Source organism: Lycium ferocissimum, chromosome 3 (assembly GCF_029784015.1).
Source record: "Lycium ferocissimum isolate CSIRO_LF1 chromosome 3, AGI_CSIRO_Lferr_CH_V1, whole genome shotgun sequence".
Lineage (NCBI taxonomy): Eukaryota > Viridiplantae > Streptophyta > Magnoliopsida > Solanales > Solanaceae > Lycium > Lycium ferocissimum.
The window spans coordinates 1,121,493-1,145,152 of NC_081344.1; the positions used below are offsets into that span (position 1 = coordinate 1,121,493).

The 23,660-nt window shown below is 32.2% G+C and overlaps 2 protein-coding genes across 2 annotated transcripts; one reads left to right on the forward strand and one right to left on the reverse strand.

Moving 5' to 3' along the window:
• Positions 1–10,998: 10,998 nt before the first annotated feature.
• LOC132049150 (non-structural maintenance of chromosomes element 4 homolog A) lies at positions 10,999–15,930 on the forward strand. The gene is made up of 7 exons (XM_059439846.1): positions 10,999–11,348; positions 12,994–13,074; positions 13,741–13,993; positions 14,076–14,166; positions 14,562–14,775; positions 14,867–14,958; positions 15,353–15,930. Exons 1-7 carry the CDS (start codon positions 11,207–11,209, stop codon positions 15,608–15,610), a joined length of 1,131 nt encoding a protein of 376 aa, XP_059295829.1. The 5' UTR covers positions 10,999–11,206; the 3' UTR covers positions 15,611–15,930.
• Positions 15,931–16,205: 275 nt separating this feature from the next.
• Positions 16,206–23,106, reverse strand: LOC132049149 (enoyl-[acyl-carrier-protein] reductase [NADH] 2, chloroplastic-like). The gene is made up of 13 exons (XM_059439845.1): positions 22,976–23,106; positions 19,481–19,792; positions 19,269–19,378; positions 19,122–19,177; positions 18,958–19,042; positions 18,783–18,830; positions 18,022–18,096; positions 17,823–17,934; positions 17,619–17,670; positions 17,489–17,540; positions 17,334–17,391; positions 16,906–17,004; positions 16,206–16,665 (listed from the first exon to the last, which is right to left on the reverse strand). Exons 2-13 carry the CDS (start codon positions 19,752–19,754, stop codon positions 16,508–16,510), a joined length of 1,179 nt encoding a protein of 392 aa, XP_059295828.1. The 5' UTR covers positions 19,755–19,792; positions 22,976–23,106; the 3' UTR covers positions 16,206–16,507.
• Positions 23,107–23,660: the final 554 nt, after the last annotated feature.

Consider the following 23,660-nt stretch of genomic DNA (forward strand, 5'->3'; position numbering starts at 1 on the left):
GCATGTTACAATTAGTAAGCACCAACAATGATTAATACCTCAAAATCAACGACTTACTACTCGTCCACTTGGTGGATTATGAAAAGGACCTTTAATTTTATTAATAATTTTTATTTACTTACAGAATTATGAAAAGGACCTTATAATTTATTATTTACTATTTTTGGAGAACACAGCTAATGAGTAAACAAAAGGGTGTTACATGTGAAAAGGAAATGCAATTTTTGGATGGACCTTACCATCTATTTTGCCTCTTAAATTGTTCAAAGGGCTACTTAAACACAGAAACCTTCAACACTTTGGACAATTTGTATTCTTCAATGAATTAAATGATGCTTTTATGATAAGTATAGCATTTGATCTTAGCCAAAATATTTGTGCTGCTGAATTTGCAGACAGATGATTCTTTAATTCTTGTCGTCTTTTGGATATGTTTTTTTTTTTTTTTTTTAAAGAATCGTTTTTGAAATCTCATATATATAGAGAGAGCTATTTGCATAAAAAATTAATATGCGTAGTTACTTGAGCTCAATGAGAGTGCAATCCCCTACTATAGAGTACACGACAGTAAATTATTACAAATTAAATCATTCTAATTACATAGTCAAGTTGATAAATACTTATTTGTACCCAATATCTAATTCAAACTAAGTAATTTAACTTTGACAGTTAACAATTTAAATGAGAGTATATATCATTTGCCGATGGTTAAGGAGAATAAAACTAGAACGCTGCTAAATGGCCACACAAATTTGGCCATACTTAGTGAAAATACTATCAAAACCCTTAATCTGATTTTGCAATATTTTCCTCCAAAAGAACACTAATAAATACAATGATTCATTTCTATTCCCAAAATACATTGAGCAACTAAATATGATCCATGTTTTCACACAAATGAAGATGAAAAGTCTTTACATGTCACCTATAAACTTTACTATACGTTTATTCCAACATGAATTCAAACAAACACATCAACAACCGATCACATCAACAGCAAAAAAACATAAACCCAAACGAAGAAAACCTTAATGCAACCGAAGAAACTTTGGCGGTGCATGAAAAAATTAATACAAACGAAGAAACTGTACTCATTGTAGACGATGTTGTGATTTCAAGAGTCGAACGAGTTATTCTTTGACCGTAATTTTATCATATGCCTTTTAAATATTTAACAATTATTATTTATTGTGACTTATAGTATGTTTTACGTAATTATCAAATATGTAAATTTATTTCAAAAATTCTATATTCAAACACACAGTCAAAATTAAAATTTTGAATTTCGAAAAGCGAAAAATATCACATAAGAGAAAAAGTATAATCTATAAAACAGAAGCAAGAATTAAGGGAGAGCTCATGAGGAAAAAACAATTAGCAGCAAATAAAGAAAAGGAAAGAAAAGAAGAAACAAAATAGAAAACGAGAGAAGAAATAAGGAAAAGTAAGAAAGGAAGACCAATATCCTGTAATTCTCAAATTAAATGTAGAAAACAAAGCAATTATAAAAATGTGGCCCCCATGGGATTCAATCTCAGGCAACGCAGGCGAAACATTGAGGCCTGCGCCAGTGGCACCAAACAACTATTTGTTCTACCGAGTGCCACTTTATATATTTATACTATTTTCCATATATTCACTAACTAAATGTTTAAGAAAGTTAATATAATTTCAGTAAATTCATAGCTAAATGTATAAATTTTCAAGTTCTAAGGGACACATTTTAAAACTACTTGAAAATTATTCAACATTGATGGAAGAAATTTATAATTGTAAATTGTTTCGTAGATTTCAATCTCTTAGTGGTGATACAACGCTTGAATTGATATTGGTAATCATAGATATTCTATTTTTATAAAGATAATTAATTGTTATATTACCAAAAAAGAAGATAGTTGTTATCGAGAGGGGGGGTGGGTTAATTTTACAAAGAGCGTACTTTTAACAAGACGATTGTTGTTGTTATAGGTAAAATGTTGTTATAGATAAGTAGAGTAAAATGTAATATAAAAAATCGATTCTTATAAAACTTAACTATTATAGAGAAGTGTTGTTACATGATGATGTTATTATAGAGAGGTATTATATTTTCCCCCTCCTATCCCTTGCAATGTGTATTTTACTCCTTTTCAATTCTCCTCCATTTAATACATTTCTATATTATATATAATATTTTATTTTTGTATTTATGTGTTTCACCTATAATTTAATAATTTTGTATCATCTTCTTGTAGATTTTATTTTGAATTCATTAACATCAACTTTATTTCTTGTGATTGTTATTTTACTAAAAGAATTATAAAAAATAAAAAATAAAAAAATGTGGGCTGGCCCGGTCAGGCCCGCAGCCCACGTAGTTACTAGTTGCGCTTGTTGTTTTAAGGCCCATTAAAATGGTGGGCCAGCCCTATTTGGCCCGTCAAATTTCAAAGCCCGCATGAGCTTAGCCTGCATGCGCTGCGCCAGACCGTTTTGACAGCTCTAATTGTAAGAAGCTAGATTGAACTTAACTCATTTGGGCTCAGCTCGATCCTAGGCCTATGTGGAGCTAATGATACTCTAGGGGGCGACAGTTTCAATATATATATAGTTTTAAGTTTTATAATTGTGTACACTTAAATTTTGTCATTTTATTTGATATAATTTAAATTTTAAAAAATATACAGTCAAATCTCTTTATAAATGACATTACTTGTTCGGATACTTTTTGGCTGCTTTAGTGATCGAGGTAATTTTACGAAAAAGTTTACCACAATAGTAAGTTATAAATAAAATGTTGTTATAAAAGGAAAATTTAATATGAAACATTGATTCCAAGAAAAATTCAATTATAATAGTAACATATTTTTATAAAATATGATTTTTTCATACACCAGTCTAACGGTGGGTAACAACAAAATTAAGCACATGATTTTTTTTATTTCATCATAATAGGTGTGTTATGTTCAAGGTAATAATTTTGAGAATTAAAATTTTGTTACATCTATCTAATATAGAAAATTTATCAATTTTATTGTTGTTAAAAAAAAAAAATTATTGTTGGAAAAATACTTAATTTTCTCAACATGGTATTTGGTTTTTTGATGGCAAAAAAAAGAATTTCAACAAAAAGGAGGGAAAATATCAACATTAATTATTTATGAGAAATCTCCATGTATTGGGAAAAAGTAAAATTGAATGATGAGAGATAAACTTTTGACTTAAGACGAAATTTGAAGGGAAGGGTAGCAATGCTATTAACATAGCATAAGTGACCATGCTAACACAGTTTGGGTCATTGTGGCCAACTTAGTGTGGTAGAAATACCTTATTGTAAAAACTAAATGTTATCGAATCTCAACTTTATTACTCCCTACGATTCATAATAAATGTTCATTTAGCCTTTTACACATTCCTTTAAAAAACACTAATTCCTAGAAAAGAAATAGATATTTTGATTAAAATACCCTAAATTAAATACTACCTAATTAATATACTTTCTTGATTACATAAAAACTCACTTGTCTAAATAAGGGTAAATTTGAAGAGAGAAAAAAAGAAGCAATTAAATCCTTCTTGATTATACTTATTTTGAACCAAAACAAAAATGCTACTCCATCCATTCCATAATAAGTGGTGTTTTTATATTATGCACACCCCTTAAGAAATTGCTTACTCCTAGAAAATTATGAGTACTTTTACTAACTTACCCCTAATTAATGCCTAGAAAAAGAAAAGTTATTAATGATTCTTGATTATAAATAAGGGTAAGTTTGGAAGAATAAGATCAATTTCTTCTTCAAATCCTAAAACACCACTTATTCTGAAACAAAATGAAAAGCCTAAAACGCCAGTTATTATGGAATGGAGGGAGTAACTAATAGAGTATTTATTATGAACCGGAGGTCAAATGGTTTTTGGGTAAGAATGTCGAATGTCATATTTGAATAATCAATGTTCATAGTTGTCTTAATTAGAGTTGTAGATAATCTCATCTTCATTAAGTAGACGGTTACCACCAAAGGTGATGGTGGGGTGGTAAGTGATAAAAAGTGTGTATTTTCATTAAGGGCTTGTTTGGAAAGCCACCCAGGTAATTGGAATTGGGTGTAATTACACATGTTTGTTTGACCAAGTAATTACACAGTTAAGTGGGAATTAAGTGTAATTGATAGGGTGTAATTACACTCCCAATTGTTTGGGGGGGGGGGGGGGGAGTAAGAATTGGGTATAATTACACCATGTAATTATAGAGTTACTTTTTAGTGTGTTTTTTTTGTTTATTTTAATTTAATTTTTATTTTTAATTTATTTTTTATTTCTATTATTTTAATTTCTTTTGATTTTTTTTGTAGGGTTACTTTTTAGTTTGTTTATTTTAATTTATTTTTATTTTATTTTTTATTTCTATTATTTTAATTTCTTTTGATTTTTTATTTTTTTTATTTTTACTTTTTAATTATTTTTATTTTTATATTATTTATTTTTAATTTCCTTTCTTCTTATTCTCAACCTTTACTTCTTGTGGTTCCATGTAATTGCCCGTATTTTTTAATTTTTTTCATTTAGCATAACCGTGTTATTATTCTAATTTTTGAAACTACTACACCTCTTAATATTGGAAAGAATGAGTCATTAACAAACTTGGCATATAACGAGTGACATTATTAAAGTAGAATTTCGTTGTGAATGAGGTTATAGACTTATAGTTTCCCTTTTCTTTTGAATTATGTACTTAAATTACGTTGGAACGAACTTATGTAATCTTGGAATTTGACATAAGAGTATTATGTTAAACATTTTCTTTTGGATTTTGAATTGAGGTTATATTTTCAATTTTAAGTTATTTGCTTTCACATTGCATTTTGTTTATTTTTCACTTATATTTGATGGATTTTTTGTGACAAACATTTGAATAATGTTATGGCATTATATTTATAAATATTATTTTTTTGTCAGACATCTAATCCATGACGTTCTCACAAAAAAAGTCTTCTTTTAAGTTTTATAATTAACTAAAATTAAATATTATTAATTTGAAAAATATATATCAATTTAAATTTTATTTTTAAATTAACTAACTGTGTAATTACACTTGTGCAACCAAACAAAGACACTTGTAATTACACTGTAATTACGTTATGACAAATAAACAGGTCGTTGTAATTACACTACTGTGTAATTACTAGGCTGTGTAATTACTACCCAAGTAATTACACCAATCTTTCCAAACAGGCCCTAAAGGTCTCAGGTTTGAACGTGATAAACAGTTAGAATCGTTTTTGATAGTGAGAGTTTTATCTTCAATTTTTTTTTTGTGGAAATCCGAATTAATCAGACCCCAAAAAGTGTGTAGGACACTAAGAAAAAAAAAAGATGGTTATACGGCCGAGCTAAACAGAAAAGGTAAAAAAAAAATGAAATTTTTGTAGCCAATTACTTGGTGAAAAAGGCCTTTTATCAATTCTCAAAATAAAAAACTTTATTGGAATGGGAAACATATATTGACCTTAATAACCAATAATGGAAATTGATATTTAATACACATAGACTTCTTCTTTTCAACCATTACATTAATAGAGATTGTAGTAAGCAACTAAGCAAGTGGAGATTAGATACTGAATAATCATTATGTTTTTCCTAGTTACAAAAATAATGATGCCCGAACGTATACTTCTGTTATATGTTTATAAAGAGATAGAGATAGTCATGCATGAAAATGATTTACTTTAAAATTCAGATTCCATCAATCTATTTTTTTCTGTTTCCACATGTTATAAAATAATGATGCCTGAAAATATACATTTATACTATTTATAATTGCTAATAGAGATTCCATCTCCACGTAGTGTTCTCTATTTTAGCTCAAAGCAATCTTTAAAAGACTATTTTTTCTTAATCTAAAAGCTCAAGCATTTTCTCTGTGACTCGCAGAAAGAAGAAGGTACCCAAAAAAAAAAGAGTCAAAATCTTGAAAGAATTAGCAAAATCAGACAAACATGTTAGAAAAATAGGAAAGTATACTTGAAGAAAAATAACTTTTGAGTGAAAAAAATTAACATTTCGGCATCAAATGTATACAGATTGGGGACACGTAATTCTCTCCGGAATATAATAAAGCTATTTGTTAATATTTGCCAATCTTTTATAGCTATTTCATGAAGGAAGACCTAATTTATAGAGTCAGAAAATTAACTATTTTGAATATCCATCTTATTTTGTGAACGAATATGTTCATTCAAATTCAAGTTTTAAATAAAACTTGAAAATACCAAGCCTTCAAACTCATTTCGTCTTCAGTTGTGGTATAATCTCATTTCATATATATTACTATAAATTATCTAACAAAATACACAAACCATAAAAGGAGATTCAACTTAAAAAAAAAAAAAAAAAAAACCAAAAACAAAAACTCACTTTCTTAGGACCCTTTTGGCCATAAGAATTATTCACTTTTTTCCGGATTTTTTGTTTCACTTTTTTCAAAAATTAGTGTTTGGCCATGAAAATTCCAATTACAACTTGAAGTTGTATTTGTAATTTAAAAAACAAGAAAAAAAAATTTTAAAAAGTTTTTCACTTTTTTCACTACCAAAACAAGTACATTTCAACAAAAAAAAAAAAATACTATTTGCAAAAATTATGGCCAAACACAACTCCAACTTCAAAAATTCCAAAAAAAAAGTGAAAAAGTTTTTGATTTCTATAGCCAAACGCCTACTTAGTTTCTTTGATTTCTTTATTGGCATGGCATCAAACATAGACAATACGACAAGAAGGAAATAAAGCAGCCTTAGATTCTCTTTGGATTCTCAAAACTGTCTAAACACTGCCTTATTTCTAAAAGAATTTTTAATTCTTCCACTATGAAACTATAACTAATTTATTAGCGCAAGAAAATTTGGTCACTATCATAAAATTCATTTCACACCTTTAGTGTAAGCCACGTCTATTTAGTATTGACTGATTAAAGAATCGCCCTTCACTAAAACCGTAGTTGTATTCGTTGAAAAGAACTTCAATTGATGGCCACTATTTTAAGCATTAATTTCATCAAGTTTTAAGATCAAATCATAACCTGCCTAACCCAATAAGAGATACTTACATAAAATGGGAAATAAAGTGAACAAAAATTGAAAGATATTCTTATAGGATGTTTTTGGAGTGGGATTTCCTTAGTTTATGGATGATAGAAATCTCTTTGAAAACTCTCTCTATGATGGCAAATGTAGAACATAAGTACCAGGTTTAATTGAATTCAATATTTTCGATACAAAATATAGATATATCATGAAAAAAATACTAAAATTTAATTGAATATTAGATTTTGAACCATAATTTCAGAAGTGTAATAGATTCTATTATAGAACTAAAACTTTAGCCCGTGATATTAAGATTCTGACCCAGCCTCTAATATCACATCTTGAGATTGAATATCATTTCATGGAATATGCGGTGTGACAACTTAACTTGCTTGAATTAAACAGTTTAACTACGGTTACATCACTTACACAACACTTAGACAATCTTCATTACCACTCTTGTTTTTGATTTTTACTTTACTAGCCACTATTGTAAGTGTTAATGTGGCTTTAATTTTGAATAATCTTTAACAGCTCGAATTATGACTCGAGTTGAGAAGCCCATGGTGCGACTTAAAAGTAGATTTTCAACTAGAATATTTGCCTGTTGGGCCTTTTCTCATATAATTGTTTAGTAAATGACCTTTTTAGTTCTCTTACATTTTATTAACATTTTAGATCACAATCTAAAGATTCCGTTTGAGCAAATTAAAGTCTTATGAGAAAACATTATACTAAGATCTAAAATTTTATAGACATTAAACGACACTCTAACATTTGACAGTCCCAAAGGCTATATTTGAACCATTTTGTGAAAATAGGGACAAAATCTAAATGATTGTCTAAAAAGGAACATTTACGTAAATCAGTCATTCTATAAGGGTTGTGTTGGTTGAAATAGTACCAATTGGCTACTTTTAGATATATGTTATTTAAACTTTAATCAATTTTTAAATAATATTTTAATTTAGCTAGATTTGAAAAACTTCAAACCGCTCACGTTCCTTCTACCTCTTCCTTCAGTTATTTGAGTTTAAAGCTTGAACTGTCAAAATGTAACTTCAAACCTGAAGGTCTGAATCACTATAGAAGCTTAACTTTAGCTCGAAGGCCTAATTATTTTATTTTATTTTGAGTAGGGGAAGTAGCAATTTTGTGATTGCCCTAGAATTAGAGAATCTAGTGCAATGGAATATAGTGGCACAAACATTCCAATGGAATATTAATCTATGGATTGGGGGAGAGCATTATACATGTGACAAGGCAGACACTTACGACATGGCTTCAAATAAATATAGCCACCTCAATCAAGTTGCTGTTTCGAGTACCGTACAATTTGATGCTATTCTTCCATTCAACTGCAATAGGATAAGAACACAAGTTGTGAATGGGAATTAAATTTGAAATCTTGATGTTAAGCAAATGGAAGTGAGTAATAAGGTATTTTTCTTGCTAATATTATTGTGTAACGCTTTATTCCAAAGGGTATTGCAACGAAGCATGTCGAGCCTATCTGGCAGGGGCGGCGAATACCTTCGGTAAAAAATTACATTGTATGTATAAAAATAATTTTTTTATGTACATATATGTATTTTGAATATCCTGAAAACAGAAATAAAGGTTATTTTAATGGTTTAGGGGATTCAAAATTCACTTTAAAGTTCCAAGATCAAAACCAAACACTACATTTTTATTTTTCGAACCCCCTCACTAAAAATCCTGAATCCGCCGTTACTGCTGGTGGCATATTTTACAAGTTTTAGCATATGGTTGATGACTTTGATTAATGTTGATAAACGGAATAGATCGAGGTCGTCAAACGTATTCTAGAGGTTTACAATATGCCACCAGTCATCAGGACAAGCGTCATTGCCCTATGAATTTAGAGCCCGTTTGGATTGGCTTATAAGTTCTTTATAAAATTCGTTTTTAAACTTTTGAGTGTTTGGCAGTCAAATCATTTAAAAGCCATTTTGCGCATGAAATAAGCCCAAAAAAATAATTGGGTCCATTTGGCTTAGCTTATCTAAAGCAGCTTATAAGCTGAAAACAACTTATAAGCTAAAAAAATAAGTTAGCCTACCCCAATTTTTTTTTTTTTTTTGGGCTTATAAGCTGTTTCCAGCTTATAAGCACAACTTATAAGCTGCTTATTTTAAGCCCATCCAAACAGGCTCTTAGTAGTAATCTATTGTTATGCATTATCTTATAAAAAATGTTTGTGATGTATTCTTTTAATTTGTATAATCAAAATATTTTGAAAAATCATAACCTTATATGTGTAGTTTTTCTGATTATCTGTCACTTTAGTTTTCTTGAATAATTCATCATAAGGTCCAAATTTTAGTACTTGTAAAACCTGCAGGGTTGGCTTAGTTGGTTGAGCATGAGGCTTACATGATGGAGGTTTCGGGTTCGAAACCCCCTGCTTACGACAACAGAGAATTTATCTAGTGGAGATTATCTCTCCTATATAGTTTGCGGACGATGTTTGCGACTTATAATTGTCTAATAAATAGTTGTGATAAGACCTATATATTTTATTAATTATATGTGATTTGTAAATCGGACTTTACGACGCGAGCCCTCATCTCTTTTGACAATTGCAACTTATGAATCAGATTCGTTAACAGTGACTTGTAAACCGCGTTGACCACAACTCATAAATTGCATTTCATACTACAACTTAGAGAAAAATGAAAATGAACCTTAATGTACGTGCCTTGGTTCCATTTAGTCCATAATGTATAAATATGATTAAAATAGTCCTTAAATGTATTTCATAAATTGATTAGTTTGGTCTCGAGCCACATAAATAAATATAACGGAAAAGGGCCAAAATTACCCTTGAACTTTGAAAAATAGTTCATTCATACCACTTCGCTTATCTTTGGGCCAATTATCTTGCTTACTGGGTTATCTTTTATGAGATCAATTATCATTCAATGTATAACTATTGTCACGTGGCATCATCGTAAAATTCTTCAAAATTATTTTACCCTCAAATAATTTTTTTACCCACTAAAATAACTCAATCGGACCCAAATTTTTTTTTTTTCAAGAAAAATAATATGGATAATTTTTCAAAAAAAAAAAATAAAAATTTCGTATTAGTTTTAAATTTGAAAAAAAATAATTTCGTATAGTGGGTAAAAAATTATTTGAGGGTAAAATAATTTGAAGTATACGATGATGCCACGTGGCAATAGTTACACGTAAGGTATAATTGACCCCATAGTATAACTCAGTGGTATAATTGACCCTAAAGTATAACGAAGGGTATGGATGAACTATTTTTCAAAGTTCAGGGGTAATTTTGGCCCTTTTCCGTAAATATAATCACTACTTTGATTGTGCACCTCATGTGAGCTATCAAACTACAAACAAAGGTACCTTCATATTTCGTTCAATCCGATTTCAATACCCCGTCAAAGTTCCTCACCTCACCTGAATGAGCTACGAGAAAGCTTTCGATACATCGAGAAGGCTTTGCAGAAAAATTACTTTTTTATGGTGAATATATTCAATGGAGTACGAAAGGAAGCCTATAATATCTTCAATTAAGTTAAGTAGATTGTGTATGGACGAAGAAGATTAGGGCCTCAATTTATTTTAACAAAACAAAAATAGTAACTGTCTTACTTATGTAACTTAGGCCCAAATTGATCACTCATAAAATATATTATGTGAATTCACAAAATTTGCCCTCTGTTTACAATTTGGCTGAAAAAATGCCCCTATCATTACTTAACTGGGCCATAAATGCCTCTATTTTACACAAACTGAACATAATTAGAAAACTTATAAGGTCACATTTGGACCTACACACATGCATAAAGGGCGTATCTGGTACTTTCACATACTTTAAGGACCATTTTCACCATTTTTATACATTAAGGACCAAGTAGAGAACAAAACCCAAAACTTATACAGGCATATAGACATGGGAAAGGGGGAAATTCCTAACAGCCCGCCTCAATGGAGTTTTCAACTCTTTTTGAAAATTCATTCAATAGGGTTTCAAATTTAACCATTTTTCTTCACTGAATTTCAATTTCAACAACTCTTCTTCTCAATTTCTTCGTATATTCTAGAATCTTCTATCACCAATTTTTACCCTAATTCAGAAGCTTCGAGAATAAGCTATGGTTAGAATTGCAAAACGCGAACCAGTGAATGGCGCTAGCAGTAGCAACAACAACAACAACGGTTCAGTGGATGAAGAAACTATAATAGGGCGAAGAGTTCTTCGCTCTCATTATCTCAATTTTAAGTCTCGGATTTCTGGTAAATTCATTAGATTCGCTCCTTTTTGTGCTAGAATTTAGAATTTGTTTTGATTATTATGTGTAGTGTGGTACTCCGTCTGTGTAAAAAGAAGGAAAAATTATGAGACGTGGCAAATATTTTGACGGTTTTTACGATACATAGCTATAGTTTCAAAAAATTACGATATGAAGCTACATTTTGTGTTTTGTAGCAAATACACAATGCACACGCGTAATTTTATGCGCTTATACAACTCTTTCGTGCGATTTCAGCCGATACAATGTGCGCTTATACATATGCGTAATGTAATACTCCGATTGTGTAAAAAGAAGGCTTAATACACTGACAACTCCTTAAACTTGCCGGGAAATTTCATTTAGACACTCGAATTACTGTTTGTTTGAGTTTAGAACCTTTTATGTGTAATGTAATACTCCGTCCGTGTAAAAAGATGGCTTAATACACTGACAACCGCTTAAACTTGCTAGTGAATTTCATTTAGACACTCGAATTGCTGTTTGTTTAAGTTTAGAACCTTTTATGTGTAATGTAATACTCTGTCTTTGTAAAAAGAAGGCTTGATACATTGACAACTCCTTTAGCTTCGTGGTAAATTTTATTTAGACACTTTATGGTTTTGTTCCATTTAGAACACTTGTTTCTATTAGATACTTTCGATTCAAATTTTTGAAAAACTTTTGTGAGTGTTCTCAAGTGTCCATTACGTAAATAATTTAACCACTTAAAATATGACAAACTTGCTGATTTATACCCTAGATAAATTGTTCCTATTATATTCTTTCAGTTCAAATTTATGAAAAACTTTTGCGAGTGTTCTAAACTCCGTTACGTAAATAAGTTGACCACTTAAAATATGACACCTCCTTTAATGATAGGCATTAGCCTCAATAAGCTTTGAAACCTCAGGCCTTTCCCAATTCAAGTTTATGTGGATAATAAAATGAGATGACCATTTTATGTGGTTAACCTAATTACGTAATAGACGCTTGAGAACACACGCAATTTTTTTTCATAATTTAAATTGAAAGTGTCTAAGAGGAACACTTTATCATGTGTTCAGGTGCTCAATTGGAACAAGCAATAGTTCGAGTAAATGAAATTTAGTGACAAGATTAAGGGACTCTCGATGTATTAAGCATAAAAAGAATAGTTTGGTTCGAAGTAAGCAGTCAACTCATCTAATTTGAATTCAGAGATGGATTTCTTTTCTTATGAGATAAGTTTAGGTAGAAACTACTAACAATACTAGAACTCACAATTATTTATAGTTTGGAATAGTTATTATTCATTTGAACAAATGTAATCAAAGAAAAATAGTGTGTCTCTTCGAATAATAATAGTTCCAAAGAATTTGTGAACAAATTTAGTAGTTTGTTTCTCACACAATTCATGTTATTCGTAGAGAAAACTTCCTTTTCATCTGCTTTTATGTTTTGCCTCTATTAGAATGATGTCACTTGTTTGCAGCCAATTTTTATTCTTTTTTGAGGAGTTATAAAACTTGTTTCCCATCGGAGCTAAAACACTCCAAATTTGATTTAGTGGTGACTATTTCACATTAATAAGTTAATTCCATGAAATGCCTTGGGTGCTGATGTCATTGTTGCATGATTAGGCGTTAATATTTGTGTGTTTGTTGCAGATGAGAGGGATAATATATCAACAGCTGATTCAGATAGATTTAAATCAATAATTGAGGAAGTTGAAAGGCTACATCAGCAAGGTATTGGCTCGAGTTTTATTTTTCTGGTGCACTGATATTTGATACTTTATGTAATAATTTTTCTTCTAAATGCAGCTTATCTATGCCTGTGCTATTTGTGCACTGAATTCTCTCTCCATCTATAATTAAGTTACACTCTCGTTTTTTAGAGTTCAACTTGTTTTTGTTTGGCAGTATTTTTTTGAAGTACTACTGCAGAAGATAAAAATTTTGCAGTGTTCAGTTGCTAATTCTCATGGTTATTTGGCCAAAGAATTAGTGCATTTGAAAATAGGTTCTTTCTTTAGTAATTGGATCGATTGCCTTTCGTTACCTGCTGGCATAAGTATGATTGATTCGCTGGATTAACCTGTTTCTCAAATCTTATTCTATATGCTGAGTTAAAACTTTACGCAAACAAAAATAAAATAAACAAAGCTAAGTGTAAGCGGAAATATGTCTCTTTTCTTCGGAAAGCTGATGGAATGTCTGATAATTTCTTCCAAACTTGGAGTCTGAGAAATGTACATTTGGTTGTTTCCTCTTCAGCTTTTATTTAATTTTTGAGAAATGAAACAAAAACTTTTTCTTTAAGCTTTTCTGGGTTCACAACCCTGATGATTCATTAGTACTATCATGTTTGAATATTCAGGATTCAGTTTAGAAGTTTATTTCTTTTATATACAGTACAAAAACCTAGGGAACAGGTTGCTGATGCTGAGGCCTTGCTGGACATCACAAACACGTTGGTGACAACTGTAAAAGCACATAGTAATGGAGGAGTGACCCCTTCAGATTTTGTTAGTTGCTTACTTAGGGACTTTGGCCAAGAAGGTGGATCTAGTAGCAGGACAGAAGAGGATGGAAGCTCTATACACTGGAAAGATGTTGGTCGTGCAGTCTCTCATGTTTTCAGGGTTGCTCCTGGATGCTGCACTATGTAATTGTTAAATCATCCATCTTCTTTCTTGTTAGCTACTTCTTTGTGTATTGAAACAGATGTTAATCTATATTTTTCACAGGATTGGACCTATGAACACTGAAATTAAGCAACGCAATCCTGTGGTTCGTAAAAAGCGTGTGATACCAACAGAAAGTGAACGCCCCGAGGAGGTATAAACTCTGATTTACAAGCCTTTACACATCCTTGCTGATTTTGTGGAGAATTTGGACTATGAAATTACCCCTCCCCCCTTACCAGAAGCTAGAATATATTTTGAAGACATTTAAAGTAATTTACTCTTATGTTTACTATCTAAAAGCTAAAGTCTCTAGGAGAATTGGGTCTATCACTAAAATTGTTTAGCCATTTTACCTGAATATTATCTTGTAGATCTCCATAGCTAAATTATTTTTCTGTTTGCAATCGTGTTTCCTCATTCTGTTTTACATGCTGACGGCAGACATTTTTCATCTTTAGTTTCTCTGAACCGCATAAACCACAAGCTAACTTTTTCTTACTTCAGTGATACTCATTGTATCCTAAAGATATCTTGATATATTTTCAGCTAGATGAAACTGTTGAAGACAAGACAGAGACCGACAAGAATATGGCTACAATGTTCCAAATTCTAAGAAGGCATAAGTGTGTCAAGCTTGAAAACTTGATCTTGAACAGAAGATCCTTTGCACAAACAGTTGAAAATTTGTTTGCCCTATCATTTCTAATTAAAGATGGTCGGGCTGACATAACTGTTGATGACAAACGCTGTCATAGGGTTTGTAAGTTTCTTACATCCATAATTGTTTTGAGTTTCAATTTCTTCTTTTGCCTCTTCTTGTTTCATGACTTGAGTAACAAATGTTTATGCAGCACCAAGGAATGCTCCTGCATCTAATGCAGTCCTTTCTGGGCAGGTTTCTTATAACCACTTTGTCTTTAGATTTGACTTCCAGGATTGGAAGGTATTTCAAACCATCTCTCTCTCTCAAATTATACAGGACTGTGGATGTTTGGTGTGGTTTATATTTTGTTTCTGTTTATATTGACCTATTAGCACTCCAAAATGACTTTCTATCTTCTATTAAAACTTTGTTTCTCACACAAACCTAATGGCCAGGGATTTGGAGTTTGTTGATGACATCAACGCTCAAATTTATAGATTTTGCATAATAGGTGTTTGATCAGTTTTGCCATCTACTCATTTTCATCTGTGATGCATAACAAGTTCGCTGTTTTCTCTTAGCAGCTGTCTAGTGTACTAAGCTGGTTTTCTGCCATTTTGCCCCTCATTCGTGAACCTTTTACATGATTGTTTTAAATCCGATAATGATCTAATTTTCGCCCTTTCGTATGCAGCTTATGTTGGCTTCTGTTCATGTTGGTGATGAATTAATGCCACACCGAAATGAAGTGGATATACCAGCCAATTCTCAACCGGCATCAAACGATGTAGATAATGAACAAGCTGTCTCAACAACACCGATAAGGAAGTTATCTAGGAATCGTGGTCTGGTTTTGCAAGAGCAGACTGTAGTTGAAGACTCCCCAGAAACTGACAATTCTGCAAGAGCTGCTGCCATTAGGAAAGGAAAGCGAAAGCTCACACAGGACTAGCTGCAGCTTGTCCACTTTGAGATGATGCAGGGTGTTCCATAGTTATTTGTTAACTATTTAGGAGATTGTTTACTGCCATCAGATTTTATTTCCCCTCGCCCTTTTGGCCAATATCTCTTTGGTTAATAGACGTAGAGGTACCAAACGGACATTGTTGTCATTTGAATTGTTTTCCTTTCTTGTAACATAGTGGGGAAGGGGACTTGGGAATTCGAATGTTGGGAAACCCCACAAGTGAGCTTTATGCTTACTGTAAAATGTTCTCTTTGTAGTAATGGTGACACGGGGCTGGTAGTAATAATTTAGTGTTTGTTTCCAAATGACTCCGTTTGAACTTTGGCCCTGTTATATGTTTTTATGGTACGTCTGGATGACGATGGTTTGTGCAGATGTTGAACAACGTTACCAAAAGGCGTACACAACAGTGATGAGATTTGAAAATTCAATAGCTGACAGAATTGACTACTCACAAAACGATCTTGAATGTGTTGTTACGAATAGGCGATTGAGTGCATTATGGTGATGCTCGTGGCAAATTGGAGGCTTTACGTGTGTTAAAAAACTTAACCCCAGCAGGTGTTTTGGATGCGGAGAGTGAGAAGGTTTAAACTCATCAAATCCATAAAAGAAGATTATTTTTCTTTTCTTTAAAACGCTAGCAAAAGACTAGATAACGAGGACCACAGCTAATGTTGACATTGACCTCATACAAATGAAGTTCCCTTTGGAAAAAGATAAAATGTCACCAGCACTTGCTATCCACTCACCGAATTGAAATGACATATATCAGGAATCTATGACAGATACAAAAGCTGACTTCTGTTTCCGCTTAGCAAATAAGAAAATTCCCTAAAATCACCATAAGGCATACTAGTATTGTTAGTATTGCCTCCAACACTAGCTCTTATTATCTTTTGGGATGTCAAGACCCGAAAAAGCTGGGCTGTCAACTCCAACTCCCATCGCATTCAGACCATTGTCGACATACACAGTGGCACCAGTGATTGCTGAAGCCAAAGGAGATGCCAGAAAAGCAGCAGCATTGCCAACCTCCTCTGTTAGATCCATTTTCAGGTTAGATACTTGGAAGCAATAGAAACAAAAATACAAAGTAAGATGAGAGGCTATATTTACATTCTGTTCCAATCCTCCCAACCACCCCATACATACGCCGGGATGACTTTGAAAGACAATTCATTTGACAAAGATGAAGAGAAACCACTTGACAGCGCTAATTGCATTGTGGTTGTTTTGAGCATTCTTAATGGAAAATAAATATTAAGCATCTGACTTACCAGCATATAACTCCTTTTGCAAAGGAGCATTCTCCAATGAGTAATTTATCATCATGTCAATAAAGCCAATAGCTTTTGCTGCACGACTTCCCAGTGGACCTGGAAAGCAATTACTTATTTAGCTTTTGGCAATGGAATTTAAGATTTAGGATAACCGAGCACATTAGAAGGAAGCCACAAAGTTGGAATGTTTTATGTGAGTCGAACAAGCAATAAATGATTGAAGTAGTTCTCCAACAAATATATTTTTAAATAGTTTTAGTTTGTAATGGAACTGAAGACATAAATATGGATAACATGTTCCCCCTGAAATGATAATAAACTACAAGCTTTGAAAATGCAGCTTGTCTTTGAATTGGTTTGTGCAGCAAAATTCCAGAGCTCAAAGACCAGCAAGTTATGTAAAAACTGAGGGTTGTGATGCATACCTGCAGATATCGTGTTGACTCTGACTTTGTGCTTTCTTCCAGCTTCAAACGCCAGGACCTTCACCAAAGCATAAATTACTCTTAAGCGATGCTCATGTTGAAGCTAAAGGAAATGAGATATGGATTATCAAAAATAAAATTAACAACAAACTTACTTTTGTGTCACTCTCCAAAGCAGCTTTTGCCGAACTCATACCGCCTCCATATCTGTAAATTCAAGAAGAATATTTATCCTACATAGAGAAATTAAGAAACTTCAACCTACATAATTAAGGACAGTCATACCCAGGGATAATCCTTTCAGAAGCAATGTACGTTAGAGAGATGGTGGCACCGCCTGCAAGGTAAGGACATAGTTTGAAAGTTTCAGTTTTTTATTGTTTTTCAAAACAGTTTCAGAAAAGTTGTTGCCTGATGGAAGAGCACGGGATGCACTAATTTTGTTTTACTAAAATAACAGAAAACAATAGAAGGCTAACAAGAGTTTACCTGGATTTATTATGGGAAGAAAATGCCTTAGTAGAGATATAAAGGAGTAACTGGAGGCAGATATAGCTGCAAGGTATCCTTTTCTTGATGTCTCTGATAGAGGTTTGCTAACCTACAATAAATACTTAAAAGTTATTGGCCTCGTGATGATTGGAAACGGCATTACAGTAAACAATGAAAGGAAGAAGGAGAAGTGTACCTCTGGACCATTTGCAAGTGAATGTACGAGGATGTCAATAGTGCCGAAATCTTGTTTTACAGATTCAGCAACTTCCTATAATATTAGAAATTGCAAGGTTATTTACCAAGTTTATCAGCTCTGTTGACATAATGCATTCCCTAACATACATTACTGCTTTACTACTTTATGCGCAACATATATAGTTCAACCACAAAAATGGAGAAAATACTGGAGATGTTACATGCCAGAGTAGCAGAATATGGTACTTCAAGTAATGATAACCAAACACAAGTTTCAGCATCTATGATGCCTATAGCATATAGTTAAGTCTTTACTGATAACCACAAAAATACCAGCACTCACCAGCAATTATGCAATATGCATATATAATGAAGTCTTTCCTAACCATATCTACTTGGCCCAATAATTGTAGGAAGCCAAGGTTCAAGAAGATTTGACGTAAAACTTCTAGTGTCTTGGTACTATGTTATATTCTCTGTAGCACCACGACAATATATATAATATATGAATGTAAGAGGCTGTTTCCGGAAGACCCTTCATAGAAGACTAACAATATATGCATGTCAAAGTACAAAGACATGGTGGAGAATGCTGAGAGTCTGAGACAACCAGAAATATCCGATATATGTTTGAATGCTCCTTAACATGCATGAACCAAGTTTCATTTAACATGAGCACTAACAATTACATATGATTGCATGCAGGCATATCCAGCTGAAAAATATGAGAAACAACAAGAAGTAGGTAAAGCATAATACCTTGACAGTCCACTTTGAGGATCCGGCATAACGTTTGTTTGTTTTCACCTGCATCATACAAATTTCACCAAGAATGATTAAACTTATATAGTTGCTGTATAACTACTTGAGAAGGATACTGAGAATAGTTTATCTATAACTACTTGAGGAGGATACTGAGAATAGTTTATCTTACATCCTCAGGAACATCTTCTGGAGTGTCAAAGACTGCATCCAGTGGGTAGACTTTTGCAATTTCCATCAACGAACCATCGGGCAACCTAAAACATCAAAATACATCCATCTGAAAAAGAGTGGGAAAAAAGAATAAATGGAGATATAGAACATCTCGATTCTTACACTCGCGATTCGTCAAATTTCCCACGCCGCAGACTGGTTTCGAAAATGTTCAATGCCTAAAATATGAAATTATTAGAAAAGACTACCACTTTGCCACACTATTAAATAATAATAGTAACTTTATAAACAAGTCAAAGATATACATACAGGCACCCATGTCCCAACAAGAATTTCAGCTCCTGCAGCTGCAAGAGACTTTGCTATTGCCCATCCATACCCATTATCATCTGCTATGCCAGCAATAAATGCCCTCTTACCTGCAGTAATAAGAAATAACAATCACATATTGCAAGTATGAACTCTAAACTTCTGCACTAAACCTCAAGTTAAAGGAGAATTTAAAGACACTTCAGAACAACCTCTCAAATCAATAGGCAACCCAGGAACTGGCACCTGTTCATTTGCACCAGACATTGCTTTTGTAACCATCCTTTCAAATTTTCTAGGAGCCAATTTGAAGCTATGGATTGGCTTTGTGAGCGAGATAAAAGATGAACCTCTAAAATCAGTAAATGATTTTCTTTTACTTCCAAAACTGAAACTTATATTGCTCAATTTTGAAATATCGTGAGATGCGGGAATGCATTGTTTGGTTGCTTGAATTTGGAAGCCAGGAGTTGCATTTGCAGCCATTTGCAGCAAGTCCGTTGAACACAATAACAAAGGAGAATCTGAAAGAATCATAGATGGTCAGTGCAACTAAATATCTTTGAACCAACAAAATATATAAATGACATAAATGATCTCAACAACATGAGAAATTAAATCACTCAAATCCAAATGTGTAAGTAAGTACATGTCAAGCTTAGATTTTCTAGTTGTCACTTTGCACACTTCTTAGATATTGATTCATGTACAAGTTTAAATTCAACGTATATCCCTGGAGATGAAAAACATTAGCCTGAACAACCTCCATCCAGCTCAAAAATAAGAAGCTTAAAAATGTGTGCTTGACAGAAAATATTTTCCATTTCCTCCAAAAAAAATTCCAGTATTTCCTTGGTGAGTGAATATTTTTTTAAAAGATACTCCCTCCGTGCCAAAAGATTGTCATGTTCCGGATTACGAGGGTCAAACTAACTAATGTTTGGTGTGAATTCGGATAGGATCTTTTATTTTATTTGAAATAGAAATTACATATTTAGAAACTATATAAAAATTACTTCTAAGTCAATAGTTAACAATTCAAAATATTTGAAAAAATTATGGTCAAAGAAAATACTCCCTCCGTGGATCCGTCCCATAATAAGTGTCACCTTAGCCAAAACATTTTGTCTCATAATAAGTGTCACTTTAGGAAACGAAGACATACATTGACTAGTTTTTTTTAATTCTATCCTTAAACAATAGAGTAACATCTAAATGACGATTAGAAAAAGCCACATAGTCACTTGGTATTGTTGGATTCCCAATGTCAAAAGGTTTACTTCTTGTGCATGCTCTAATCAAAAGGTAAAAGTAATTTATTTTTATTATATAGGGGTAATTTGGTAAACTTCACATTACATTATTGGTTTCTTAATATGCGTGTTTTTGGCTAAGGTGACACTTATTATGGGACGGAGGGAGTATCTTTTAACTTTCCAAATAGTAACTTTGACAATCTTTTTGTGTCGGAGGGAGTAGTATTTATCAATCTGCTGACTCGGACATTACAGTTATAAAAAAAAAAAAGAATATTCTAGTAAATCGGATAGCGTTTTGATTAAATTTTTAGTATTAAAAATTGATAACAATGTCTTGAGTGTCGTTGGAGTAGGCAATATAAAATTAAAAGTTGAAATATTTGTAAAGAAAATTAATTCCACGCATAAATAAAGGAATCATGAGTAATTTTCTTTCATTCTTCCGTAAAAATGTTTTGTTCATGAATATTCTCCGTCATACATACCAAACACAACCTAATTAAAATTAAAAAAAGAAATGCAGAAAAAAAAAAGCATAGCTCAAGTAGTAATATTACAGATACATACAACTCAAATGCATTCTAATTTTAGTTAATATATTCAATCAAATACGATATTGAAATGCGAAAAAAAAAAAAAAACTCAAAATAGCGAAATGAAGAGATCTAAACTGCATTTGGATCATAAATGTTTCCTGAAAAAACTCACCTCAGAATTAACGAACACGAAGAAGTAACAATGTTTGAAGGAACAAAATAAATAAATTGATTTAAAGTTATATAAGTATTAATATACTAGTGATTAAAGTATATTTAACAGACATACATAACAGAACAACCTAAAATAAATAAATAAAAAAAAAAAAAAAAAAAAAAAAAAACATAGCATAGCTCAAGTAGTACACATCACAGATGTATACATTCAAATGCATTGTAATTTTACTTGATAGATTCAATCGTATAAAATATTGAAATGACAAACAAAAAACCTCAAAATAGCGAAATGATGAGGAAAAAAAAATATAAATCAAATTTGGATCATAAGTGTTTCTGAAAATAACTTACCTGAGAATCGATGAACAGGAAGAAGGAACAATGTTTGAAGGAAGAAAATAAATTGATTGAGAGTTATATATATATATATATATATTGGCTGTGTCGATGAAACCGAAGTTATGGCTGTTGGGAAGCTTTGAAAGTGCAGTAATGGAGAGTGTGAACAAGTGGGACTTTTTGGCTGTTTTGTTAAATGACAATTTTACCCTTTTCAGGCTTGGGCTTAATTAATAGTCCATTAATAGTAGGGAATTTTACATAAATGACTAACGTTTAGGGGTTTTAAATTGGGTATAATTACATTTTAGCTAATTACATTTCGTAGCTACAAAGGCACGCTATAGTAATTTGCTACAGTAGATTGTATTCAAAAATCGGGTAATTCGCAGTAATGGCCATATTCTGGGATGGTCTTTAATTTTTAACCATCTCGCTAGACAGAGGTTATCGACAAACGCCTCTGCAAAACTCTACCTTAAGGCAGAGTTTGCAGACAAATTATGCCCGTTGGGACAGAGTTTGCAGGAAGGTAAAGTTTTGCGGGTAAACTATACCTTAGCAAACTCTACCTTAAGGCAGAGTTTTGGCCAAAACTTTGCCTTCAGGCGGAATTTTACCTTCAGGCAGAATTCTGCCTTGAGGCGAAAATGAAGTGAAAATTCTCCGCGAATTTTTTAAAAATTTTTGACTGAGCAAGAGTTCGAATCAGAAACCTGGAAATTTTAGGCGAAGGGCAAAAATTAAAGACCTGTAATTTAAGGGGCAAAAATTAAAGACCAGTGCATTTGAAGGGCACTCCGCACAAAAAATGATTGCACGGATTATCCTTCGCCGGTCTTTAATTTTTCCCCAACTGCTCATTTAGTGAAAATATTCAAACCTGATTTGCTCGGCATAAGTTCTGTAACATTTTTATTTTCAAAAATTAAACTTTTGTCTCACTGAGCACAAATTCAGTGGGTTTAAGCGGCATAAGTCGTGTAGTATTTTTTTCAGATTATGTTGAGTGTTGAAGGGTTCGCCTTTTTCGGCATGTTATGATATATATGCCGAAGCTAAATATAAATTTCGTCGAGCGAAATCTAAGTTTATACTGCCATTTTCCAGATTAAGTTTTGTCTTATCCGACATAATTTATGAAATGTTATGTAAACTTTGCCAAGCAAACTCTAAATTATACCGTGCCAAAAATGCTAAATGATATTCCAGATGCATACACTGAATGACTCAAATGTATTCTAATTTTACTTGATAGATTTAATCAAAACACAAAATACAAACTACAAATCAAATTTCCGACAAAAAACTCAAAATAGCGAAGTTGAGATAACATTTGATCAATGTAGGAAATCTAAACCTCATTAGGATCACAGATGTAACTAAAAAAACTTACCTCAGAATTGATGAACACTAAGAAGGAATAATGCTTGAAGGAGAAAATAAAATTGGTTTAGAGTTCTATAAGAATTAATAATATTAGTGATAAAGGTATATTTAATATTAGCTATGTCGATGAAATCGAAGCTATGGCAGTTGGGGGAGCTTTGAAAGTGCAGTAATGGAAAGTGTGAACAAGTGGTAGTTTTGGGTGATTTCCATTAAATGGCCTGTCAGTAAAGGTTGAATATGGGACCGAACACAATGGTCTAAGGGTGATTTGCACAAATAGGATCTTTAAATTTTGACTCGTTAAAAGAACTTGTGCAGATATAGCCTTTTCTCCAGAACCTGGAACAAACAATCCAGGAAATTAAACATTTAATAGCCAAATCCTGAAAAATCGCAGGATCTTCTCATCATCTGTGGCTGAAATCCTGATGATCAACATAATTTGTTGTGTGGATATCCCATCACGTTTTTGCTTCAAAATTGATCCAAATAAGCTTCAAATTACTCCAAATTTTGTAACCAATATTCTAATACTAGTCCCAATGATAGTCCCAATGATGTCCACAACATCCTCATTAAGGTTTGTCCCATCATCGTATTGAAATAGTATATGACTCAGATAACCCATGATGTATATTTTTCGCTCCCAACAGATTTTACGAATTTATCTCTTGAATTATACTATTATT

What these genes read in the sequence shown, in the direction of transcription:
- LOC132049149 (XM_059439845.1), bottom strand. Translation starts at nt 19,754, where the DNA reads ATGGCTGCAAATGCAACTCCTGGCTTCCAAATTCAAGCAACCAAACAA. An exon ending in CACTTGCAAATGGTCCAGAG is followed by an intron (nt 17,935 to 18,021) that starts GTACACTTCTCC and finishes TATTTATTGTAG; the next exon opens with GTTAGCAAACCTCTATCAGA. An exon ending in TCTGAAAGGATTATCCCTGG is followed by an intron (nt 17,541 to 17,618) that starts GTATGACTGTCC and finishes TTGAATTTACAG; the next exon opens with ATATGGAGGCGGTATGAGTT.
- LOC132049150 (XM_059439846.1), top strand. Translation starts at nt 11,207, where the DNA reads ATGGTTAGAATTGCAAAACGCGAACCAGTGAATGGCGCTAGCAGTAGC. An exon ending in TGAAAGGCTACATCAGCAAG is followed by an intron (nt 13,075 to 13,740) that starts GTATTGGCTCGA and finishes TTTTATATACAG; the next exon opens with TACAAAAACCTAGGGAACAG. An exon ending in CAAACGCTGTCATAGGGTTT is followed by an intron (nt 14,776 to 14,866) that starts GTAAGTTTCTTA and finishes ATGTTTATGCAG; the next exon opens with CACCAAGGAATGCTCCTGCA.